The sequence below is a fragment of the Dasypus novemcinctus genome, chromosome 7 (assembly GCF_030445035.2).
Source record: "Dasypus novemcinctus isolate mDasNov1 chromosome 7, mDasNov1.1.hap2, whole genome shotgun sequence".
Taxonomy (NCBI): Eukaryota; Metazoa; Chordata; class Mammalia; order Cingulata; family Dasypodidae; genus Dasypus; species Dasypus novemcinctus.
The window spans coordinates 49,930,968-49,955,707 of record NC_080679.1 but is presented as its reverse complement, the minus strand read 5'-3'; the positions used below and the strand labels follow the sequence as shown (position 1 = coordinate 49,955,707).

At 39.0% G+C, this 24,740-nt stretch overlaps 1 protein-coding gene across 1 annotated transcript in view; it reads right to left on the bottom strand.

Annotated features, from left to right (window-relative positions):
• DNAH7 (dynein axonemal heavy chain 7) overlaps nucleotides 1–24,740 on the bottom strand; it is a 334,263-nt gene that overhangs the window by 37,899 nt on the left and 271,624 nt on the right. The window contains exons 55-57 of the mRNA XM_058300437.1: nucleotides 8,766–8,942; nucleotides 3,045–3,206; nucleotides 385–585 (exon numbers count right to left, since the gene is read on the bottom strand). Of these exons, the coding sequence (XP_058156420.1) occupies nucleotides 385–585; nucleotides 3,045–3,206; nucleotides 8,766–8,942 (540 nt within the window). The remainder of the gene's footprint in view (nucleotides 1–384; nucleotides 586–3,044; nucleotides 3,207–8,765; nucleotides 8,943–24,740) is intronic.

Below are 24,740 nucleotides of genomic sequence, written 5' to 3'. Positions count from 1 at the left end.
GAGGAAATATTTTTACGTTTTAATTTAGAGATATGGCTCCATATAGCAAAGGGCTCAGTTAATATCCTGAAACAAGATTCTCCAACCTTGCAGATTTGTACTGGGAATGGCTTACAGCTGACTTTCTAAAGAGAAAGCTACATTATTAATGACACCCCATGAGCTCTCAGCTGAGCAGGAATGAGGCTGGTGGTAAAATTAAAATAAAATATTAATAAAATTGACTTCCCCACAGTCAATAATCAGTAATCAAAACCAACTGCACTGCAGTGCAGGAGGCCTATTTAATTTGTAGTTTTTTACTCAGTTCACACATCCAGAACCAACAGGGGCCACTTGAATTGCTTTACGGGGCTGAGGTAACAAGACTTATCCATTACTAACAGGCTTTTTGCAGCTGCCAAAGAACTCGGGGTCAGAGATGGGGTCCATAAGGTATGATCGAATGATATTAGCTCGTAAACCTTTTGGAGCTTCATTGGTCATTTTCACTCCATTCTGCAGCACAGACACAGGGAAATTTGGAGATGGGTAACTTGTCAGCCAAATTCGGAAATCTGGATGTGTTGTTTCTAGGCTTAGCTCCTGTAAGAAAAGAAATCACACACGAAAAGAGTGACTAAAACCCAAGGGAAATCTAAAGGTCATATGTGCATGGGGGGATTGGAAGTGGGAAGGAGCATTTTAACAAAATAGAGCTTTAATTGCTGCAATTTTCAGCAAAGGCTTTAAATTCTGATCCCACCACTGAACCAATATAATTCACTGAGAAGGCCTGGGGTGCTGTCATTCTCCAGGGATGAAATCTATTCACATGACTCTAAGGTTTTAAAAGGTGTTACTTAATTCAGAATTAGCAACAACAACAACAAAATGACTAAAACATTCCAAACAATCTTATATCTCACCAATGTTGCTGAAATATACAGAAATAATTCTGTTTCACAGAGGTAGATTAAGTATAATTCCTTCTTGCTGTAGTGAGCTTGTAAGAATAAGCAACACATTCAAATAAGTCAATATTAAGCCAAGTGAAGATGAAAAAAAAGGAAGATTTTGAAGGTCAGGAAAAACCAGTATATCCTGAAGCATTAAAGCATAGCACTATTAGTTCTATTTGTTTAAGGAGATAAGCCGGAACTCCTAAGGATTACAGAACTCTCACTTAGCTCTGTCGTGAAGGCTATATAGAGCCTAAGAATAATTGCCATGGGCTATTCCCTCTCTTCCTGTACATTTCCCATTCCCAACTGCTACCTGCCCCAATTGTCCACATCAGTGATATCTTTCTTTTTCATTGCAAATCTTCATCAGTAAAAAAAAAAAAAAGATGGTTGTGACAGGATGGAGTGAATTAGGAAGGATGCCTAGTTGCCAACATTCCTTAATAATAATAGTGATGACTGTTAAGTCCAGCGCCTTCAGCAACATGACTCATGGGACTTTGAGCAGGTTCACCATCCCTTAGGGACACAGTTCTTTTCTCTTACATGACTCCATGATGGCTCTATATGATCCAGTTCAACAAGTCATGGGAATAGCCTAGAGACAGAGGGGCCATAAGGAAACAGGTACGAATTCAGAACCCTAACATAAGGCCTGAGGGACAAGTACGGGTTGTTATGGCAATTTTTTTTAAAGAATAGTTTTCCAGATAGAAATAACATCTATTATGGTGGTCCATATTATTGAGAAAATGTGCCGTGCCCACAAATGTGAAAGAAGTTCTAACGGCTAATTCAGAGAAGTCAAAATGGAAAGCACCCAGAGATGAAGCCTGTGAGGCAGGCAAAAGTCAGATTTGGAAGGGTCTTATAAGCCTACATTAGGGGTTTGAAATTCATCTTTTTTTTTTTTATTAGAGAAGTTGTAGGTTTACAGAAAAATCATGTATAAAATACAGATTTCCCATTTCCCATCACATTATTACTACCCTGCTTTAGTGTGGTACATTTGTTAAAGTTGATGAAAGAACGTTTTTATAATTGTACTATTAACTATAGTCCATGGTTTACATTAGGGTTCATGGCTTGTACAGTCCTATGTTGTTATTGTTTACAATTTTTATTCTAGTACCACATATACTACCCTAAAATTTCCTCCTTTAACTTCATTTAAATATATGGATGGTGGTGATGGTAGCACATTGTGAGTATAGTTAACAGCACTATTTATATATTTGAACTTTATCTTGCATGCAATGGGAAGCATTGAAAGGTTTTAAGACCAAAGAGCCAGGCACTATTCAAGGTACTAGATACAGACAAAACAAAGTACTGACAAGTGCCATAAAGAAAAATAAAATCTGCCCCTTAAAGATTCAGTTGGATAGCTGGATAGTGCAATTTATATCATTCCCTTGGTTATTTAGTAGCTTGAGAAACTCTGGGAAGGCATGAGGAAGGAGGGGCTAGGGTCATGGGCAATTCCAAATGATGCATTTTCTCCTGTTTATCAGAATCAAGTGCCAGGTCTTCTGTTTACTCAGTTGAGCTACAGAGGGTTTCTCTCTGGAACTTTTGCCCATTAAAATAGGGGAGCATTGTGACCCACTGCAAATGGGGGGTAGAATCTCTTTGGTTTGAGATTGCTCCTCTGGAGCAGGCCAACTGGCCAAGTGGAAGAAACATGGGCTAAAGAAAAGATCCATCCTGAGCCTTTGGGTTTAGAGAGGTCACCTGAATTTTACCCTGAAGAGCCTCCTTTGCTGCTTTTGTTTCATAGCTGCAAAAATAAAATGGTTTTTGTCTACCCTGTGGTTTACTCTCACCTTTAAGCCTGCTCCTCTGGATCACTAATATTTCCCTTTTCACTGGATAAGCCCACACCCCTATGGAAAGAGAATCAACAAGGCCGGATCACATGCTCTCCTCTATTCTTCTAGATGGAGTTCCTAATATGAGCCCATCTCTCCGGTGATACAGCCTTGCCATTAACCCAAAACCCTCCAAATTAGAGGATAGTAATGGAATTATCTGGATGGTGTGTATATCACTAATTAGAAGCCAGAATACAATTTATTTTTTAAAATCTTACATTTTTACCTCACAAACTTTCTCAAGGGTTGGCATCCAAGAGGTGGCGAGGTGACAGTTCTGAAGAACAACCCATGTTCCTTCCTTGACAGCTTTTTCCAACATCTTCATAGCTATGGGTCCTTGGCCTTGACCAAGAGATAAAGAGCTAAGTTTTGATCCTCCATAACCCTGTGTAGAAAATAGTAAAGATGTTCTTAAAAATCTCATTTTCAGAAGAATCAATGTTATTATAGGAAACTTTAATGTTAAATATATTAAAATTTAATTATGTAACATCCCTAAAGGGCCCACACATGATATGCAGCCCTAAAAACTCTTACTGACTAAAAACTCTATAACATTTAGATAAAAAGCAAGTCATTTCATGTTGGAAACAGTCATGGTTATAGATAGAAAAGTCTGTAGTTCTTTGATACTGGGAATGAGCAATAGAAAAAACCAGATTAAGAAGACATGAGAGGGAGATGAAAGGGACTGGCTGTCATGAAGCAAATGCTAAAATCCAAGCCCAAAAGAAAACTGTAAAAAGACTGATGACACATATATGTGATTATACTAAATACCATTGATTGTACACTTTGGGTGAATTGTATGCTTTATTAATATGTATCAATAAAATTGATTTGTTTAAAACCAAATCAAACAAAATGTTATAGAAGTTACAGTAAAAAAAAAAAAAAAGACTGATGAACATGTCCAAGTTCTCCAGACCTATGAATAATTATATTTTAATTATTAACTTGGCTACCTCACAAAACTAAGAAACCATTAACAACCATTTTCCATTTAAAAGTTTCTTCAAAGATTTCCACATTCTGTTATATCCTGATTCATTTGTGGCTTCTGAATATGTTGTCTGTGACTCCGTGGATATCCTTCTTTCTATAGCAGTTACCACCTGACTGCTTCTCTGGAAAAGACCTTGAGTGATGGAAACAGTGAAAGAATTAGGTCTAAGGCCCTCTCTGGATGCTCAGGGCTCACTGTCACTAGTAGATAGAAGCAACATAAAATGAAACAGAGCTGGTACTACTGTTCCTAGAAAATCGTGGGGATAGCAAGTGAAGACATTGCACTGAACAGTCCTACATAGGGACCAGAAAATAATCACATTGTATACTGTGAAGAGAGATACAGCTAGGAACTGGAAAGGTCTCTAAGGTTTGGACAGGTGGTGCTGATTTGGAGAGGGGGAGTCCCTACAGAATTGACACTGCTACTCCCTCTGCCATCTCCATTCTAATTCTGCCCACCACTGCTCTTCCTGGACTTTCAATACTCCATTACCCCTGCCTATTTGCATCCTTCTTCCATTTTGCACCACTTTTAATTAATTCCCCACACTGCAACTAGAATGAGATTTAAAAATTCATGGATCAGATCATGTCACTTTGTTGCCTACAAGCCTATTATGTATTTCCATCTTTCTCAAAGTCCTTACTGTAGCCTACAAAGGCCTGACATGATCTGGTCCCTCACCACGTCTTAGACCTCATCTCCTTCAACCATAGCAGCCTCCTTGTAGTTTGTCTTAGAACAAGTCAAAATTAATTCCATCTCATAGCCTTTGCACTCACTAATCCTCCTGCTTTATTTTTCATTAACTGAAAAGTGAAAACACACACAAGTTAGAATTCAAGCTCCATGAAGGCAGGGATTTTATTTTGTTCACTTCTATATATACCAGCAGCTTAAAAAGTACCTGATGCATAGTAGGTATGCAATAGAAGTATTTCTTGATGAATTAATGAACAGATTTCCATTCTGGGAAATGAGTGAAGTTATCTACAGGCCAGGAGAGAGAAATTGTTACAATAACAAATTAAAGAATAATCATTGTTTCTTTAAGATTTCTCTAGTTTTTTTTATCTCTAGAGAAACTAATTTGGGCCATACTCTTCCATTCAAAATTTCATCATGAAATTGATATATAGTATAGGATATGTATAAATTGTATCTTCTGTTGGACATTTTATGCATTGTGTAATGTTTATCACTATTTTTTGTTCATTTGTGGACTGTGGCTTGTTTTGGCTGTGATTGAGTAATTCTTTAAGAAACAGTAAGGGTCATGCTAGTAAGTAAGAAGAGCATGCAATATAAAAAGACATTGGGTGTTAAAATACAAATTGATTCAGTAAAGAATATTTAACCTATCACAGGCATACATTGTTTTCATTGCACGTCACTTTATTGTACTTCACAGATACTGTGTTTTTCACAAATTGAGGTCTGCAGCAACCCCGTGTTGAGCAAGTCGATTGATGCCATTTTTCCAACAGCATGTGGACATTTTGGTAATTCTCATAATATTTCAAAAATTACTATATCTGCTATGGTGATTTCTGATTAGTGATCTTTGATGTTACTATTTTAACTGTTTTGCAGCATCATGAACCATACCCATGTAAGATGGGGAACATAATGGATAAATGTTGTGTGTGTTCTCCTTGGGTTTTCCTAGTCCCTGAGACATAACAATATTGAAATTAGGCCAATTAATAACCCTACAATGGCTTCCATGTATCTCATTTTAAAGCAAAAGCTAGAAATGTTTAAGCTTAGTGAGGAAGGCATGCTGAAAGTTGAACCAGGCCTCTTGTGCCAAATAGTTAGCTAAGTTGTGAATGCAGAGGAAAAGTTCTTGAAGGAAATTAGAAGTCCAACTCTGGTGAACACATGAGTGATAAGAAAGTGAAACAGCTTTCTTGATGATATGGAGAAAGTTTTCGTGGTCTGGATAGATCAAACCAGTCACAACATTCCCTTAAGCCAAAGCCTAATCCAGAGCAAGGCCCTACATCTCTTCAATTCTATGAAAGCTTAGAGAAGTTAGAGAGCTGCAGAAGAAAAGCTGGAAGCTAACAGAGATTGGTTCATGAGGTTTAAGGAGAAAAGCTGTCTCCCTAATGTGCAAGTGCAAGGTGAAGTAGCAAGAGTCGAAATAGAAACTGCACCAAGTTAACTCAAGAAGATCTGGCTAAGATAACTGATGAAGGTAGCTACACTAAACAACAGATTTTCACTGTAGACCAAACAGCCTTCGATTGGAAGAAGATGCCATCGAGGACTTCCATAGATAGAGGGGGGAAGTCAAGTCCTGGCTTCAAAGCTTCAAAGGACAGGCTAGCTCTCTTGTTAGGGACTAATTCAGCTGGTGAATTTAAGCTGAAGCCAATGTTCATTTACCATTTCTGAAAATCCTAGGGCCCTTCAGCATTATGCTAAATCGACTCTCCCTGTGCTCTCTAAATGGAACAACAAAGCCTGGATGACAGCACATCTGCTTACAACATGGTTACCAAATATTTTAAACCCACAGTTGAGACCTATTGCTCAGAAAAACAAATTTTGTTCAAAATTTTGCTGCTCATTGAAATGAACTCAAGAATTCTGGTGAAGATGTACAATGAGATTAATGTGGTTTTCATGCCTCCTAACACAACATGCATTCTGTAACCCATGGATCAAAGAGTAATTTTGACTTTCAAGTATTATTACTTAAGAAATACATTTCGTAAGGTTATAGTGGTCATAATTCTCTGATTGATCTGGGCAAAGTAAATCAAAAACATTCTGGAGAAGATTCACCATTTTCATGCCATTAAGAATATTCATAATTCATGGGAGGAGGTCAAAATATCAACATTAACAGGAGTTTGGAAGAAGTTGATCCTACCCCTCATGGAAGACATTGAGGGGTTCAAGACTTCAGCAGAGGAAGCAACTGTAGATGTGATGGACATAGCAAGAAAACTAGGATTAGAAGTAGAGCCTGAAGATGACTGAATTGCTGTAATCTTATGCTAAAACTTAAATGGATGAGAAGGTGCTTCTGACGGATTAGCAAAGAAAGTGGTTTCTTGAGATGGAATATACTTCAGATGAAGATGCTGTAAACATTGCTGAAATGACAACAAAGGGTTTAGAGTATTATATAAGCTTAGTTGAGAATGCAGTGGTCTGGTTTGAGAGGATTGACTACAATTTTGAAAGAAGTTCTATGAGCAAAATGCTATCAAACAACATTGCATGCTACAGAAAAACCTTCCATGAAAGGAAGAGACATTGTCTTATTTTAAGGAATTACCACCGTCACCCCAAACTTTAGCCACCACCACCCTGATCAGCCAGCAGCCATCAACATTGAGGCAAGACCCTCTACTAGCATAAAGATTATGACTTGCAGAAGGCTCATATGATGGTTAGCACATTTTAGCAATAAAGTCTTTTTAAATTAAGGTAAGTATACTGTTTTTAAAGACATAATGCTATTACACACTTAACGGACTACAGTATAGTGTTAACATAATTTTTATATACACTTGGAAACCAAAAAGTTCACCTGACTTACTCTATTGCAATATACAATATCTACAAGGTATGTCTATAGTTATGTGGCCTTTGAGAAACTAATCTTTTTATGCTCTACTATTTCCATATGTAAAATAAGATACTTCAGGTATTGTTGTAAAAGTTGAGAGAAAATGTCTATAACAAGGTCGAGTGAATTTAACAGTATGTATTAAACACACAGAAATAGTGGTGGTGGTTTTAGAAATATCTGTATTATCATAAAAATTATTTTGATTATGCCAAAAGGGAGGAAATCAACTAAAAATGCCCCAGTGTGTTTATTATTTTCTTATTCTAGACTGTAGGTTCACAAGAATTTCTAGTGAATTAATTTTAATATTTTTTAAGCCTAGAAACTTAAATATTAGAACATATTCCAACCTGTTGATTATAATGTATTCTTGTTCTGGTAAGTCAAGGGAGGTTCCCATTTAGAAGTAAGGAAAAGGGACAAGATTAGAGAGGAGCGGCAGTTTTGATATTATTTTGTGAATCCAAAAAAGAGAAAGATTACATTTTTTAACTAATCCATTCCTGTGGGCATGAGACACTTTGTTGGAGTCTCTGACCTCTTGCTGGGTCTGATATAAATGGAGACACAGAGACACACAGGAAAAAGAAAGCCACCATATTTGATCCTGCTCTGAGAGAGAAAGAACTCCAGTTTCATCAATAGCTGCAAGGAGAGAAGCCCTCAAGAGGTTTAGAGATTTGAGGCCCAGGAAAGATGAGCCATATGTCAATAGCTTGTAGCTGACCTTGAGGAGAAAGCAGAGCAGCCTAGACTGATTGTGGGAGCCCAGATAGAGATAAACCCTATGCCTGGTTGCCCACAGCTGAGCTCCAGTAAATGGTAGATTCTGGAGGGGAAGGCAGAGACCTTGGCAGAGATTGGTGGCCATCTTGCTTTGCAACAGTAGCTGACTTTGGTGAGAAAGTCTCTCTGATGGTGACTTGATTTGGACATTTTACAGCCTTGGAATTTAAGTTTTCCCCTAAATAAAACTCCCATTTCTGATACTGTGCATCAACAGCCCTTTGGAAAACTAAAAAAGAGGTTTTTCCCCAGGGTCACTGTCCAGACTTGAATGTATAAGTCAACCCAAGCTCATGCCCTCGTACAAATGATGCCACAGAGTCCCCAGGCCTCCTCAAACGTAAAGAAAATCAAGTGTCTCCCCAATCCAAATTCCGGTTTTATAATTTGGATAACAAGCTGTATTTAACGTCTGTGTTGCCATTTAAGTATCATTTTTTTAGGGCCCTGTCAACCTCTGGGCCACCAAGTTTTTCAAAGATTCAGCCGTTAGGAGTTCAACTACAAGCAAATTTTGCTTTAAAAAAAACATAATATCATCTGTCTAAAGGTACCTGGTCATCAGCAAATTTTAGAAGGGCAGCCATGGGATCTGCTCCAGGAGAGAGCACGAAAATTAGTGGTGCACAGCAGTTACTATCTCCAAATGCCTTGGATAAATCAAAGGGCGGTGATTCAATGAACATGCGTCCCAATCTGTTAGTAACAAATTCTAGCACCACTGGAATAACCTAGAAAAGCAAGAACATATTTGAAAGAATTAAACTTGTTATTTGAATTTTGTCTAAAACATGGTTTAAAAGTTAGTTCCAAAGGTGTTTTGAAAACAAAGGCTTCTAGCTACATTAGCTTAGGTATTTGTTAATGTTGGCAGAGAGCCAAAGTCAAAGATGTCACTGTTTATATAAAAGTCTTTTAGATAATCAATTTCTAACATATTTTAATAATAAAAGTCAGGTGGGTGATTGATTTATTGACACCAGAATTCCAAAGTATTTTTCTTTCATTTAATGAGTATTCAAGACATAATAGATGAAGAAGATAAGAAATCTTAGCTCTTTAAGTTTTAGAACACTGACTGGGTTACAAAAGTCAACTCAAAAGTAGTCATTTTAGTGCAATTAATAGAAAGTTTCCCATGCCATCAAGAATTATATAGCTGGGGGGTGGGGTTGGAAAACCACTATGAAAGAGAAACAGTAAAACTATATTGTGTTGAATTTAAAACAAAACAACAAAATGAAAACTATATTGTGTAATATTCTGATAACATCACTGAGCATTTTCCTGGAAACTTGTTTAAGAAAGAGCAGAATCACATGGCTTGGGCTCCATGCTGATTGGTCCCTATCAGGCATGGGATTGTATTGCTTAGTAGGGCTAATGCCTGCCTTACGTACATTATTCCTTATTTCTTTTTTTTTTTTTTTTTTTTTAATTTTTTTATTTTTTATTGACTTTGTAATAATATTACATTAAAAATATATATGTGAGGTCCCATTCAACCCCACCCCCCCCACCTCCCCTCTCCCCCCCCCCAACAACACTCGTTCCCATCATCATGACACATCCATTGGATTTGGTAAGTACATCTTTGGGCACCTCTGCACCTCATATACATTGGTTCACATCATGGCCCATACTCTCCTCTATTCCATCATGTAGGCCCTGTGAGGATTTACAATGTCCGGTGATTACCTCTGAAGCACCATCCAGGGCAGCTCCATGTCCCGAAGACGCCTCCACCTCTCATCTCTTCCTGCCTTTCCCCATACCCTTTGTCCATTATGTCCACTTTTCCCAATCCAATGCCACCTCTTCTATGTGGACACTGGATTGGTTGTGTCCATTGCACCTTTATGTCAAGAGGAGGCTCAGATTCCACCTGGATGCTGGATGCAATCCTCCCATTTTCAGTTGTAATCACTCTAGGCTCCATGGTGTGGTGGTTGTCCTTCTTCACCTCCATCTTAGCTGAGTGTGGTAAGTCCAATAAATCAGATTGTAGGTGCTGGAGTCTGTTGAGGCTCAGGATCTGGCTATCACATTGTCAGTCCAGAGATTCAAATCCCCTAAATATATCTTAAACCCCAACATTAACTGCACCTCCAGCACATTAGCATGAAAGTCTTATGAAGGGAGATCCCATCTGAGTCCAGATTCATCACACATAAACACCATTTCCAAAGAGGGGCCATCTGCCCTGGTAGTTAACCCCATCGGCCATGACCATAACTCCCATGGGTCTCTTTAGCCCTCAAAGGAACCAATATCTGGGGGTTGTATCTGCTTTATCTGTCTCTCTGACTCTGCTCAGTTGTGCATGAGGGCAAACCTTCTGCCAGCCTCCAGACTCTTTTTTAGAAACTCGTAGCCATATAAACTCATTTCTCCTTTCCATTTCCCCCTTACTTTAGGTCAAACAGCATTTTAAAGTCATGTTATTTTATGTAGACATGGATATTCTGCTGATCCGCATTGAACCTTCCGTATAAGGTCCTTTTCCAGTTGCATCATCAGTTGGTAGTTGATAGTGGTCCCTCGTTGCCAGGGAGGCTCATCCCCGGGTGTCATGTCCCACGCTGGGGGGAAGGCATTGCATTTACATGCTGAGTTTGGCTTCGAGACTGGCCACATTTGAGTAACATGAAGGCTGACAGAAGGAAATTCCCAGGCACAAAGTTGCTCTAGGCCTTGTTATTATTTTGGGTTTATCAGCTCACAAGCATAGTCATTAGTATCAGGGGCTCACTGTTGAACCCTCACTCCCTCCCGGTCCCTACCACTGTACCTGGGAGACTGTCGCTGCTCCCCTAGGGACCACGACAGAGCACCACTGGCCAGGAACCCAGTACCCCCCCTACTGTGGTTTTTAATTGTTGCCACTATGAGTATATCCAAACATTACCATGCACCCTGGACATATGTTCTGTACAGCTCCCTGTCAGTCATATATCATCTGTCATTGGTATCCCATACCAGTATCCCTCCATTGCCATTGTTGAAACACTCTGTGATCCAGAACTCCCCGAAATTTGAAGCCCAATATAATGTCATGGTCCCTTACTAGGGAATGGCATATAGCGATGAGTTTAAAGGATAGATAAAGAACTTGGATAAAGTTAGATAAAGAACTTAGATAGAGAATGTTGACTTGAAAAAATTCCACATCCTATTTTTTTCTTTTTTTTTTTTTTTTTTTTTTCCCCCCCCCCCCTAATTATTCAGCTTTTCTTCACAGGAGTCCTAGACCACAGCAATGTATATATATAATATACAGCACTCCCACACATCCACCAGAAAACCTTTTCCCTTCCACAGTGATACTCTTACGCCCTATTCATATCATATTTACTTAAAGTGATGTACAGAGTCTGAGACATTAGCTTTCTAACAAGGTGACATCTGTGTTTACATTATGGTGCATACTTTAGGATACACAGTTCTTTACATTTTTAGTTATCCTATGTTTTACATTATGGTTTACATTATCAGTCTGTCATCTCCTATATGTTATGGTGTAATATTACATGTTTTATATCCATCCTTGTGTACTCTCAAGAAACTCCTCTCTTACCCCCCATTTACTTTGGTTCCACACATTTAACGTCCATTTTCCCTTCCACCTTGGTGCCCTCAGTGATAGCCAACCTCCGTTTCCTGAGGAGCCACTTCCAGAGATAGATGGAATAGTGTTCAGGGCCTAACTTGCTCAACTGCCCCAATGCCCTGGGAGCCACCCTTTCTCTCGAGGGATACAGTTCCCTCTATTGGATGGCATTAGTCCTCCCCAGGATGTGGGTCCACCCCCACTCTCACTACTTGGGTTTCTACCCCATGGTGTCACCCACTCTGGCAGAATGAGCATTTAGACATTCCCCAGGAGCCCGTCCTGCATCAGACCCTCCCCTCCGAGCATTCTAAACAGGTAACCCTCTTTATTATATTTTGATATGATTTTCTCGGCATTTTACTCTCCACCAACACCTGACCCTCTCCTGGTTCGTATGCTACCCCTCCCTCCCCCCACTTTTGGGCAACGTTACCCACCCGTCCCTCCCCAGCCACCCTCAAACCCGCAAAGCCCCAAGCAAAGGCAACCCCTTGCCCCCCTTTTATCTCTTCTTTGTGTTCATACTTACCACCATCTCGTCTTAAATTCCACCCCTGCAGACATCGGCTCATATCCTTCCTCCACCCTCCGATTTCCTGCAAGCCTATCGTTCAGTCTCTTGCTATCTAGGGCAGCTTGTTTATTTCATATCATTGAGGTCATGTAGTATTTGTCCTTCAATGTCTGGGTTGCTTCACTCAACATAAGGTTCTCAAGATTCATCCATGTTATCACATGTGTTTGTAGTGTGTTTGTTCTTACAGCCGAGTAGTATTCCATTGTGTGTATATACCACATTTTATTGATCCACTCGTCTGTTGATGGGCATTTGGGTTGATTCCAACTTTTGGCAATAGTGAACAATGCTGCTATGAACATTGGTGTACATATATTGGTTTGTGTTCTTGTTTTCAGTTCTGCTGGGTATATTCCCAGCAGTGGTATTGCTGGGTCATATGGCAAATCTATGGCTAGTTTTTTGAGAAACCGCCATACTGTTCTCCAGAATGGTTGGATCCTTCTGCATTCCCACCAGCAGTGGATGAGTGTTCCCCTTCCTTCACATCCTCTCCAGCACTTGTATTCTTCTGTTTTTTTCATAGCTGCCAATCTTATGGGTGTAAGATGGTATCTCATTGTGGTTTTGATTTGCATTTCCCTGATAGCTAGAGATTTGGAACATTTTTTCATGTGCTTTCTTGCCATTTGTATTTCTTCTTCGGAGAAGTGTCTGTTTAAGTCTTTTTCCCATTTTTTAAATGGATTGTTTATCTTTTTATTTTCAAGATGTAGGAGTTCTTTATATATGCAAGTTATAAGTTTCTTATCAGATATATGATTGCCAAATATTTTCTCCCACTGTGTGGGCTCCCTTTTTACTTTCTTGACAAACTCCTTTGAGGTGCAGAAGGCTTTAATTTTGAGGAAGTCCCATTTATCTATTAGTTCTTTTGCTGCTCGTGCTTTTGGTGAGATATTCATAAATCCATTACCTATTACAAGGTCCTGTAGATGTTTCCCTACACTGCTTTCTAAGGTTTTTATGGTCTTGGCTCTTATATTTAGGTCTTTGATCCATCTTGAGTTGATCTTTGTATAAGGTGTGAGATGGTAATCCTCTTTCATTCTTCTACATATGGCTATCCAGTTCTCCAGACACCATTTGTTGAATAGGCCACTCTCTCCCAGTTGAGAGGGTTTGGTGGCTTTATCGAATATTATGTGGTTGTATATGTGAGGTTCTATATCAGAGCTTTCAATTCGATTCCATTGGTCTATATGTCTCTCCTTATGCCAATACCATGCTGTTTTCACCACCGTAGCTTTATAGTATGTTTTGAAGTCAGGTAGTGTGATTCCTCCAATTTCGTTTTTCTTTTTCAGTATGTCTTTGGCTATTCGGGGTCTCTTTCCTTTCCAAATAAATTTCATAGTTAGTTTTTCTAGTTCCTTAAAGAAGGCTGCATTGATTTTTATTGGGATTGCATTGAATGTGTAGATCAATTTTGGTAGGATGGACATCTTAATAATGTTCAGTCTTCCTATCCATGAACAAGGAATAGTCTTCCATTTATTTAGGTCTTCTTTGATTTCCTTGAACAATCTTGTATAGTTCTCAGTGTATAAGTTCTTTACCTCTTTAGTTAAATTTATTCCTAAGTATTTGATTTTTTTATTTACTATTGTGAATGGTATTTGTTTCTTGATTTCCTTCTGATCTTGCTCATTATTGGTGTACAGAAATGCTACTGATTTTTGCACATTGATCTTATAACCTGCGACTTTACTAAACTCATTTATGAGTTCTAGAATCTTCGTTGTAGATCTCTCAGGGTTTTCTATGTATAGGATCATGTCATCTGCAAATAATGAAATTTTGACTTCTTCCTTTCCAATTTGAATGCCTTTTATTTCTGGTTCTTGCCTCAGTGCTCGAGCAAGTACTTCTAAGACAATGTTAAATAGGAGCGGCGACAGTGGGCATCCTTGTCTTGTTCCTGAGTTTAGAGGGAAGGAGTCTAGGATTTCTCCATTGTAAACAATATTGGCTTTAGGTTTTTCATATATACTCTTTATCATGTTCAAAAAATTTCCTTGTATTCCAATCATTTGGAGTGTTTTTATCAAGAAAGGGTGCTGTATTTTGTCAAATGCTTTTTCTGCATCAATAGATATAATCATGTGATTTTTTTCCTTCAATCTGTTTATATGGTGTATTACGTTGATTGATTTTCTTATGTTGAACCATCCTTGCATACCTGGGATGAATCCCACTTGGTCGTGGTGTATAATTCGTTTAATGTGTTGTTGAATACGATTAGCAAGTATTTTGTTAAGTATTTTTGCGTCTAGGTTCATTAGAGAAATTGGTCTGTAATTTTCCTTTCTTGTGATGTCTTTGTTTGGCTTTGGTACTAGGGTAATGTTGGCATCATAGAAGGAGTTGGGTAATGTTCTTTCTGTTTCGATGGTTTGGAATAGTTTCAGCAGGATTGGTGTCAGTTCTTTCCGGAATGTTTTATAGAATTCACCTGTGAAGCCATCTGGCCCTGGGCTCTTCTTAGTTGGGAGATTTTTAATAACTGATTCTATCTCTCTGCTTGTGATTGGTTTGTTAAGATCATCAATTTCTTCTTTTGTCAATATGGGCTGTTTATGTGTTTCTAGGAATTTGTCCATTTCCTCTAGATTGTCGTTTTTGTTGGAATATAGTTTTTCAAAATATCCTCTTATGATAGTCTTTATTTCTGTGGGGTCAGTGGTGATATCGCCTTTCTCATTTCTTATTTTGTGTATTTGCATCTTCTCTCTTTTTTTCTTTGTTAGTGTTGCTAAAGGTTTGTCAATTTTGTTAATCTTCTCAAAAAACCAGCTCTTGGTCTTGTTTATCTGTTCAAGTGCTTTCTTATTTTCTATTTCATTTAGTTCTGCTCTTATCTTTGTTATTTCCTTCCTTCTTCTTCCTGTTGGGTTACTTTGTTGTTGTTTTTCTAATTCCTTCAAATGTGCAGTTAGTTCTTCAATTTTTGCTCTTTCTTCTTTTTTGATATATGAATTTATGGCTATAAACTTCCCTCTCAGTACTGCTTTTGCTGCATCCCATAAATTTTGGTATGTTGTGTTATCATTATCATTTGTTTCAAGGTAGTCATTGATTTCTTTTGAGATTTCCTCTTTGACCCACTGTTTTTCTAAGAGTGTGTTGTTTAATTTCCAAATCGTGGTGTGAAATCTGGGCTTCTTTCCCTTGCAAATCTCCAGCTTGACTCCACTGTGGTCAGAGATAATGTTTTGTATGATTTCAATCTTTCTGAATTCGTTCAGCCTTTCTTTGTGGCCTAGCATATGATCTATCTTGGAGAATGATCCATGTGCGCTTGAGAAAAATGTATATCCTGCTGTGTTTGGGTGTAGCGATCTATATATGTCTATTAGATCGAGCTCCTCTAATATAATATTCAGATGTTTTGTTTCTTTGGTGATTCTCTTTTGAGATGTTCTGTCCAGAGTTGATAGTGGTGTATTAAAATCCCCCACTATAATTGTAGATGTATCTATTCTTTCACTTAGTTTTTCCAGCGTTTGCCTGACGTATTTAGAGGCACCCTTGTTAGGGGCATAGATATTTATGATTGTTCGATCTTCTTGACAGATTTTCCCTTGGACTAAAATGTAGTATCCTTCTTTGTCTCTCACAATTGTTTCACATTTAAAGTCTATTTTGTCTGATATTAATATAGCTACTCCTGCCTTTTTTTGGTTATTGTTAGCTTGTATGATTGTTTTCCAGCCTTTCACTTTCAATCTCCATGCGTCTCTGGGTCTAAGATGTGTCTCTTGTAGACAGCATATGGATGGGTCATATTTCCTTATCCAGTGTCCCAGTCTGAATCTTTTGATAGGTGAGTTTAATCCATTGACATTCAGTGTTATTACTATCAAGGAATTATTTGTGTTAGCCATATTTTGATTGGATTTGTGTTTGTCATATTTTGTTTGTATATTTTTTTTTGTCTTTTTTGTTGTTGTTGTTGGTCTTATACTCTCCTCCAACTTTGCCTTTCCTGTTTTTTCCTTTCTTCCTGCAGAACTCCCTTTAGAATTTCTTGAAGGGGAGGTTTCTTGTTGGTATACTCTTTCAGTTTCTGTTTGTCTGCGAATATTTTGAACTCTCCATCATGTTTGAATGCTAGTTTAGCTGGATAGAGTATTCTTGGTTGGAAATTTTTTTCCTTTAGTACCTTGACTATATCATACCACTGTCTTCTTGCCTCCATGGTTTCAGAAGAGAAATCAGCACTTAATCTAATTGAGCTTCCCTTGTATGTGATGGTTTTCTTTTCTCTTGCTGCTTTTAGGATTTTCTCTTTGTCTTGAGCATTGGATAATTTGACAAGTATATGTCTTGGGGTGGGCCTGTTGGGGTTTATGACTTGTGGAGTGCGCTGTGCTTCTTGGATATGTACATCTGTCTCTTTCAGTAGATTTGGGAAGTTTTCAGCCATTATTTCCTGCAACACTCTTTCTGACCCCTTTCCCTTCTCTTCACCTTCTGGAATGCCTATAATACGTATGTTTGAGCGTTTTGCATTGTCATTCAGGTCCCTAAATCCTAATTGGATTTTTTCTATCTTCTTATTGACCCCTTCTACTATCTGATTTCTGATGTACTGTCTTCCACATCACTAATTCTCTGCTCTGTCTCTTCTAGTCTGCTGATATTTGCTGCAAGTGTATTTTTGATTTCTTGAACTGTGGTGTTCATTCCCATCATATCTGTTATGTTTTTGCGTATGTCTGCAATTTCCCCTCCAAGTGATGTCTTCATGTTGTTAACCTCTTTCATTACTGCATCAAATTTGTCGGTGATAAATGTTCTGAGATCTTTCATTGCTTGTGCCAAGTTTTGCTCCCCTTCGTGATTATTGGTTTGTTGATTGGATTCAGCCATGTTTTCCTGATTATTGGTTTGGTTCGTAGATTTTTGTTGCTTCCTGGTCATCTCTTTATTTTGACGAATTTAATCAGTTCCTTAGCTTCTTTGTCTGCTCTTGGAGGTTAATTAGTTGTTATTTTTGCACAGGTGTTATATCTTCTCTTTGTCACTTTTTTCTTCTTATTCTAGTTACTTGTTGTTGGTTAAGTTCACTTTAGAGGAAAGTATTAGTGTTGGGGAAAGGCAATTGTGTAAGCAAGGGAAAAGTGTAAAGTTGTATTGGTGATGTATGTTAATAAAGCAGGAATATGAGATCTGGAAGGATGGAGGTTAGATTCATGTAGATTGTATAGAGTTATAGCTGTAGGTAGAGTACCTTTTATGAAGTTGATGACTGAATTTGGGAGGAATATGGTATGAACTACACAGCTATTGTTTTCATGAGAGAGGGAAAAAGAAAAGAAAGGTAATAGTTTCAAGAGTGGATAATAGACAGAAAACAGAACAAAGGTATTAGAAATTAAGAGTTAGACACTTTGTGGATCAAAGAATGGGAGGTGGGGGGTGGAATATAGGAGAGACAGTAGATGATAGTGGATATCAAGATGCAGGGGAAGGGGGATAGTATAGGTAGCCTAAATCAGTTCACACAGAAATGAGGCAGTGGAGGATGGGAAAACCCAGCAAATGTGAGGTGTTCCCTGTAGCACCCAAGAAGGGAATCCTCCACAGGTAGCTGGGATCTCCGTGTATATTTCACAGACGAATCCTCTCTGTTACCTTCCCTCCAAATCGATGTCCAGACACCTCCGGACCAGCAAAAATCCCGAAACAATCCGGTCCCAAAGAGTCTCCAACGCCGCCCAGCCGATTCCCTGCAGAAGACTCTAACAGGGATGTTCACTCAGCCGCCATCTTGCCCCCTCTCTTATTCCTTATTTCTGATGAAAGCTATACATCTGGCATCTTTGGGGGATGCTCCAGATTGCCATGGTACAGGTGATACCCAAACACATGATGAAGATGGGTTAAATAAGCCATATCCCTGTACCTAGCTTAAATCAGGTACACATTTCTTCCTTCAACTACATAAATCTTCCCCCTTCAAACTTATTTTATTCTTGTTTGCTCTTTCATCATCTTGCAGGTTCCCTCATAAAGGAGCTAAATGAAATTATGAAATGTGCTTATTATTCATTTGTTTTATCAACACAAAGATAATTGGAGATGAGAAAAGCAAAGCACAACAGCAAAAGGAAGCACAGATTTGAGGAAGTAAAAGAAAAGAAAATTAGAGATATGGTACATTCTTCTTTCCTTATATTATATTCTTCTGTTTCTTGTTATTAGTTTTACTTGTGATTTTCATTTGAGACTTTTTAATAGGTGAAAACAGATATTAATGGATCCTTCTACAGGAAAATAAAATAAGTTTTGTGCTGAGTAAATTAACATTGTTCATATTTCTGCCACACTTAGTGAAGGAGTAAGAACATTCATTTGATTTCAGTGAGGCAAGGACATGGGAGCCTTGTGACAGCTTCTGCTTGACATTTTAAAAAGAATTATGGATGCACCCTTGAAAAATGAAGTTGAAAAAGAGCCCTTGCATTCAACTACTATAGCATTTGACATGCTGAAAGCATTTGCAGGCCTTCCTTGCTCTGCTGTATACTAATTTCTTACGTACAAGATAGCTAAGCTGCATTTAGAAATACCATGTTAGGAAGATGGTGTTAGAGTAGGAAGGCAGGACTCAATTCTGTTACAAAAACAATGAAGAAAGGGAAAAAGCTGTCTGAGGGACCTGCCCTGGGGGTTAACAGACCAGAACAATGCCGTGCAGCCTCCAAGAGGGCAAGAGACAGACGAAGAGCCCAAAACGACAACCGTGAGTTACTAAACTCCTGTGGTGGCCACATATGACCCCCAGCTCCCACCCTCAAAGCACACAGCTGGGATAAAACCCATAGCTAATTGTAGCTGACTGGGAGGGGAACAGATGACTTCCTCCCTGGGAAGACTGAGGGTGCAGGGGAGAGTGGAGAGTGGTTTCTCTTCAGTGAATTTGGCCAGCACAGCCCACTTTATTTATTTTTTTAATATTTGAAATATTATTCTTTTTTTTCTTTTTCTTTATTTTAAATGTTACATTCAAAAAATATGAGGTCCCCATATACCCCCAACTCCACCCATGCCACTCCTCCCACATCAACAAACTCTTCCATCATCGCGGCACATCCACTGCACCTGGTGAATACATTCTGGGGAACTGCTACAGCACATGGACAGTGGTCCACATTGTAGTCCACACTCTCCCTCAGTCCAGCCAGTGGGCCACGACAGGACACACAATGTCCAGCATCCGTCCCTGCAGCACTACCTAGGATAACTCCAAATCCTGAAAATGCCCCCACACCATATCTCTTCTTCTCTCTCCTGACCATCAGCAGCCACCGTGGCCACCCTCTCCACATCACTACTACAATTTCTTCCCTTTCTAATCACAATATTTCCCCAGCAGAACACCAGTAAGTCCACTCTAATCCATACTCTATTCCTCCATCTTGTGGACCTGGAATGGCTATGTCCAGTCCCCCTCTACATCAAGAGGGGGTTAAGATTCCACATGGATGATGGATGCAATTCTCCTGCTTGTAGGTGTAGGCACTCTTGGCTCCCTGGTTTGGTGGTTGACCCTCTTCACCTCCCTGTCAGCTGACCAGGGTAAGTCCAAGAAACCAGAGGGTAGGAGCTACAAGTCTGCTGAGCCCCAGGGCCTGGCTGTCACATGGACAGTTCAGAGATTCAGGTCTCCTGAGTATACACCAACCCAAACGCCAACCACAGGTCCGGTAAAAGTGACAATAGAGGCATGTGTAGAAAGGTTATATCTGAGTCCAACTCCATCTCACTCAGGAGCACAAACTCCAAAGTAGGGCCAACTGACATGGCCCTGAATTCCAGAGCCATCTGCCTTGACTATAGAACCTAGCACAGCCCACTTTGAATCTCAGCTCTTGGCCAGACTAGAGGCATGGGTTAAGTGGGGGTTGAAAGAGACACTTCTATAAAAAGGTTAGCTGATAATCACCATCTGCTGGTCGGCCAGGAAACTGCATGGAAAAACTGCTTTTAAGTTTCTTATCCTGAACCCCTGGGGGGAAAAAAGCTGCAATCCCATTAGTGAGTCCCTGGACTGATTTTGATAACTTAAGCTGCACAATTTTAAAGACTCAGAATAAGATGAACAAAAAATAGAAGAAGATCCATGAAATTGAAGCCATGAAGAGCTACGAAAAGAGAGAAATTGACCATCACAGTAAATTCATCAACATATTCAGATACCTAGACATCAGCAAAAATTACAAGCCATACTAAAAAAGAAGAAGAGATGACCTAGTCAAAGAAACAAACCAAATATCCTGATGAAGTACAGGTTTTAAGACAACTCATCAATGATAATCATACAAATCTCTTAGAAATCTAAGAGTTGAAGAAAACTGACTAAAGAGATAAAGGATATTAAGAAGACACTGGGTGACAAAAGAACAATTTGAATGACTGCAAAGAAAAGTAACAGAGCTTATGGGAATGAAAGACACAATGGATGAGATCTAAAATACATTAGGTGGGAAGTGAACGTGACCCAACTGATAGAGCATCTGCCTACCCTATGGAGGGTCCAGGGTTTGATACCCAGGGCCTCCTGACCCATGTGGTAAGCTGGCCCATGCTCAGTGCTGATACGCACAAGGAGTGCTGTATCACGCAGGGGTGTGCCCCGCATAGGGGTCCCCTACATGCAAGGAGTGCATCCGTCAAGGAGAGGTACCCTGTGTGATGAAGTGCAGCCTGCCCAGGAGTGGTGCTGCACACTTGGAGAGCCGACACAGCAAGATGACACAACAAAAAAGAGACGCAGTTTCCCATACTACCTGACAATGCAAGCAGACACAGAGGAACACACAGAGAGCAGACAATGCGGGGGGGGGGGGGGGGGGGTAGAAGGGGAGAGAAATAAATAAAATAAATTTTTTTAAAAAGAAAATATATTAGGGCACATAACAACAGGCATGAACTGATCAAAGACAGAATTGGTAATATCAAGGACAGAACATCTGAACTTGAAAAGACAAGAAACAGAAAGAAAAGATTGGAAAAAATGGAACAAGTTCTTAGAGAATGGAATGGCATTGTGAAATGCACAAACATGTGGGTTATTGGTGTCCCAGAAGAAGCAAAGAATGGAAAAGGGGCAGAAAGAATGTTTGAGGAAATAATGACCAAAAACTTCCCAACCCTTAAGACATAAATATCAATATCCAAGAAGGACAATACACCTCATACAGAATAAATCCAAATTGAGCTATGCCAAGACACCTACTATTCAGAATGACAAATATCAGAGATAAAGAGAGGATACTCAAAGCAGCAAAAGAAAAGAAAAGCATCACATACAAAGAAACGTCAATAAAATTAAGTGCCAACCTTTCCTTGGAAAGCATCGATGCAAGAAAAAAGTGACTACTTATGACTACTTACATTTTAAAAGAAAGGGTTAAAATAGATGATCCAATGCACCCCTGAGGAACTAGAAAAAGAACAGTAAACTAATTGTAAACCAAGCCAAAGGAAGAAATAGTAAAGATCAGAACAGAAACAATAGAATCAACTAAACCAAAAGTTTGTTCTCTGATAAGATGAGCAAAATTGACAAATTCTAAGATAGACTGACAAAGGAAAAAAAGAGAGAAGACACAAATAAGTAAAATTGTGCAGAAATAAGAGCGATCATAAGAGGATACTATGAACAACAGTACACCAAAAAACTAGTCAACGTAGATTAATGGATAAATTCTTGGAAACATATGAACAAATCACACTCACCCCAGAAGAAATAGGAGACCTCAATTACAAGTAAAGAGTTTGACAGTCATCAAAAACTTCCCAAAGATGAAAAGCCCAGGCCAGATGTCTTCACAGGTGAATTCTATCAACATTCAAAGATGATCTAATACCAATCTTTCTCAAACTCTTCCAAAAAATTAAACAGGAAAGAATGCTACCAAACTTATTCTATGAAGCCAGCATCATCCAATACCCAAACCAGATAAAGATACTATGAAAATGAAAATTACAGACCAATAATTCTAATGAATAGAGATGCAAAAATTCTCAACAAAATACTTGGAAACTGAATCTAAAAGCACATTAAAAGAATTATACAGCATGATCAAGTGGGTTTTTAGCCCAAATATGCAAGGGTTTTTCAACACAAGAAAAATAATTAATGTAATAAACCACATTGAAATATTGAAGAAAAATCACATGATCCTCTTGATTGATGCAGAAAAGGCATTTGACAAAATACCACATCTTTTCTTGATAAAAACATTCCAAAAGGAAGAGAAGGAAGCTTTCTCAATATGATAAAGTCCATATATGAAAATCTCACTGCCAACACTGTACTCAACAGTGGAAGACTGAAAACTTCCCTGTTTAGATTGGGAAAAAGACAAGGATGTCCTTGTCACCACTCTTATTCAATATTGTGCTAGATGTTCTGGCTAGGGCAATTAGGTGAGATAAAGGAAAAAAAGGCACCCAAATAGGAAAGGAAGAAGTAAAACTTTTGCTATTCATTGATGATACGATCCTATATCTAGAAATACCTGAAAATTTCACAAATAAGCTACTGGAACTAATAAGTTGAATAGAGTGGCAGGATATATGATTAACATGCAAATATCGGTTGTGTTCCTATACAGTACTGATGAGCAATCTGAGAAGGAAATCATAAAAACACTCCATTTATATGAGTAAATAAAATAATTAAATATTTAGGAATAAATTTGACCAAGGACATAAAGGATCTGTATTCAGAAAACTACAAAACATCGCTAAAAGAAACTGAAGAAGACTTAATAAATGGAAGGGCATTCCATGTTCATGGACTAGAAGACTAAATAACATTAAGATATCAATTCTACCCAGACTGATTTACAGACTCAATACAATCCCAATAAAAATCCCAACAGCCTTTTTTGCACAATTGGAAAAGTCAAAAATCAATTTTATTTGGAGGGTAAGGGGCCCTGAATAGCTAAAAATGTTTTTTAAAAAGAACTAAATTGGAGAACTCTCACTTCCTGACCTTAAAGCATATTACTTAACTACAGCGGTAAAAACAGCATGGTACTGGCATAAAGATAGACATTTTGACAAATGGAACCAAACTGAGAACTGAGAAATCTCATCTATGGTCAAGTGATTTTTAAAAAATCCCCCCCCCCCCCACCTTGTGGCTTGCTTGCTGTCTGTTCTCTGTGAACATTCACTGTGCACTCTTCCATGTTTTTACTTGTCTCCCTTCTTCTGTTGCATCACCTTGCTGAGTCGGCTCTCCGTGGCACTTGCAGGCCGGGTGGCTCTCAGTGGAGTTTGCAAGCCAGGTGTCACTTTGCAGTGCTTGCGGGCCAGTGGCTCTCTGCAGCATGTGGGCGAGCCTGCCATCACAAGGAGGCCCCAGGATGTGAACCCAGGGCCTCCCATATGGTAGATGGGAGCCCAAATGGTTGAGCCACAGCTGCTTCCCTCAAGTGATTTTTGACAAGGCTCTCAATCCCACCCAGCTGGGCCAGAACAGTCTATTCAATAAATGGTGCTGGGACAACTGGATATCCATAGCCAAAACTAAGAAAGAGGATCCCTATCTCACACCCTATACAAAAACTAACTCAAAATGGATCAGGGACCTAAATATAAAAGTGGCAACTGGGAAGTAGATGTGGCTCAAGTGAATGGGCTCCCATCTACCATACAGGACATCCAAGATTCGATTCCTGGGGTGTCCTGGTGAAGGCAAGCTGGCCTACGAGGCGAGCTGGCATAGCAAGATGACACAACAAAAAGAGACACAGGAGAGACAATAAGAGATGCAGCAGACCAGAGAGCTGAGGCTGCACAAGAGATTGAGTGTCTCTCTCTCACTCTGGAAGGTCCCAGGATCAGTTCCCGGTGCTACCTAAAGAGAAAACAAGCAGACACTGAAGAACACACAGCAAATGGACACAGAAAGCAGAGAGCAAGCACAGAAACAACGGGGGTGGGGATGGAGGTGGGGGGATGGGAGATGGGGGTGGGAGGGGTGGAAATAAAGATATAAATAAATCTTTTAAAAAGTGACAACCATAAAACTCCTAGAAGAAAATGTAGGAAAACACCTTCAAGATCTTGTGGAAAGTGGTAGTTTCTTAAACCTTATACTCAGAGCACAAGCAACAAAAGAAAAAAACAGAAAAATGAGGCCTCCTCAAAATTAAACTTTTATTTTTCAAAAGACTTTTTCAAGAAAGTAAAAAGGCTGCCTACTCAATGGGAGAGAATATTTGGAAACTATATATCTGATAAGGATTTGATATCTATGGTATATCAAGAGGTCATACAAACTCAACAATAAGGAGACAAGCAACCCAA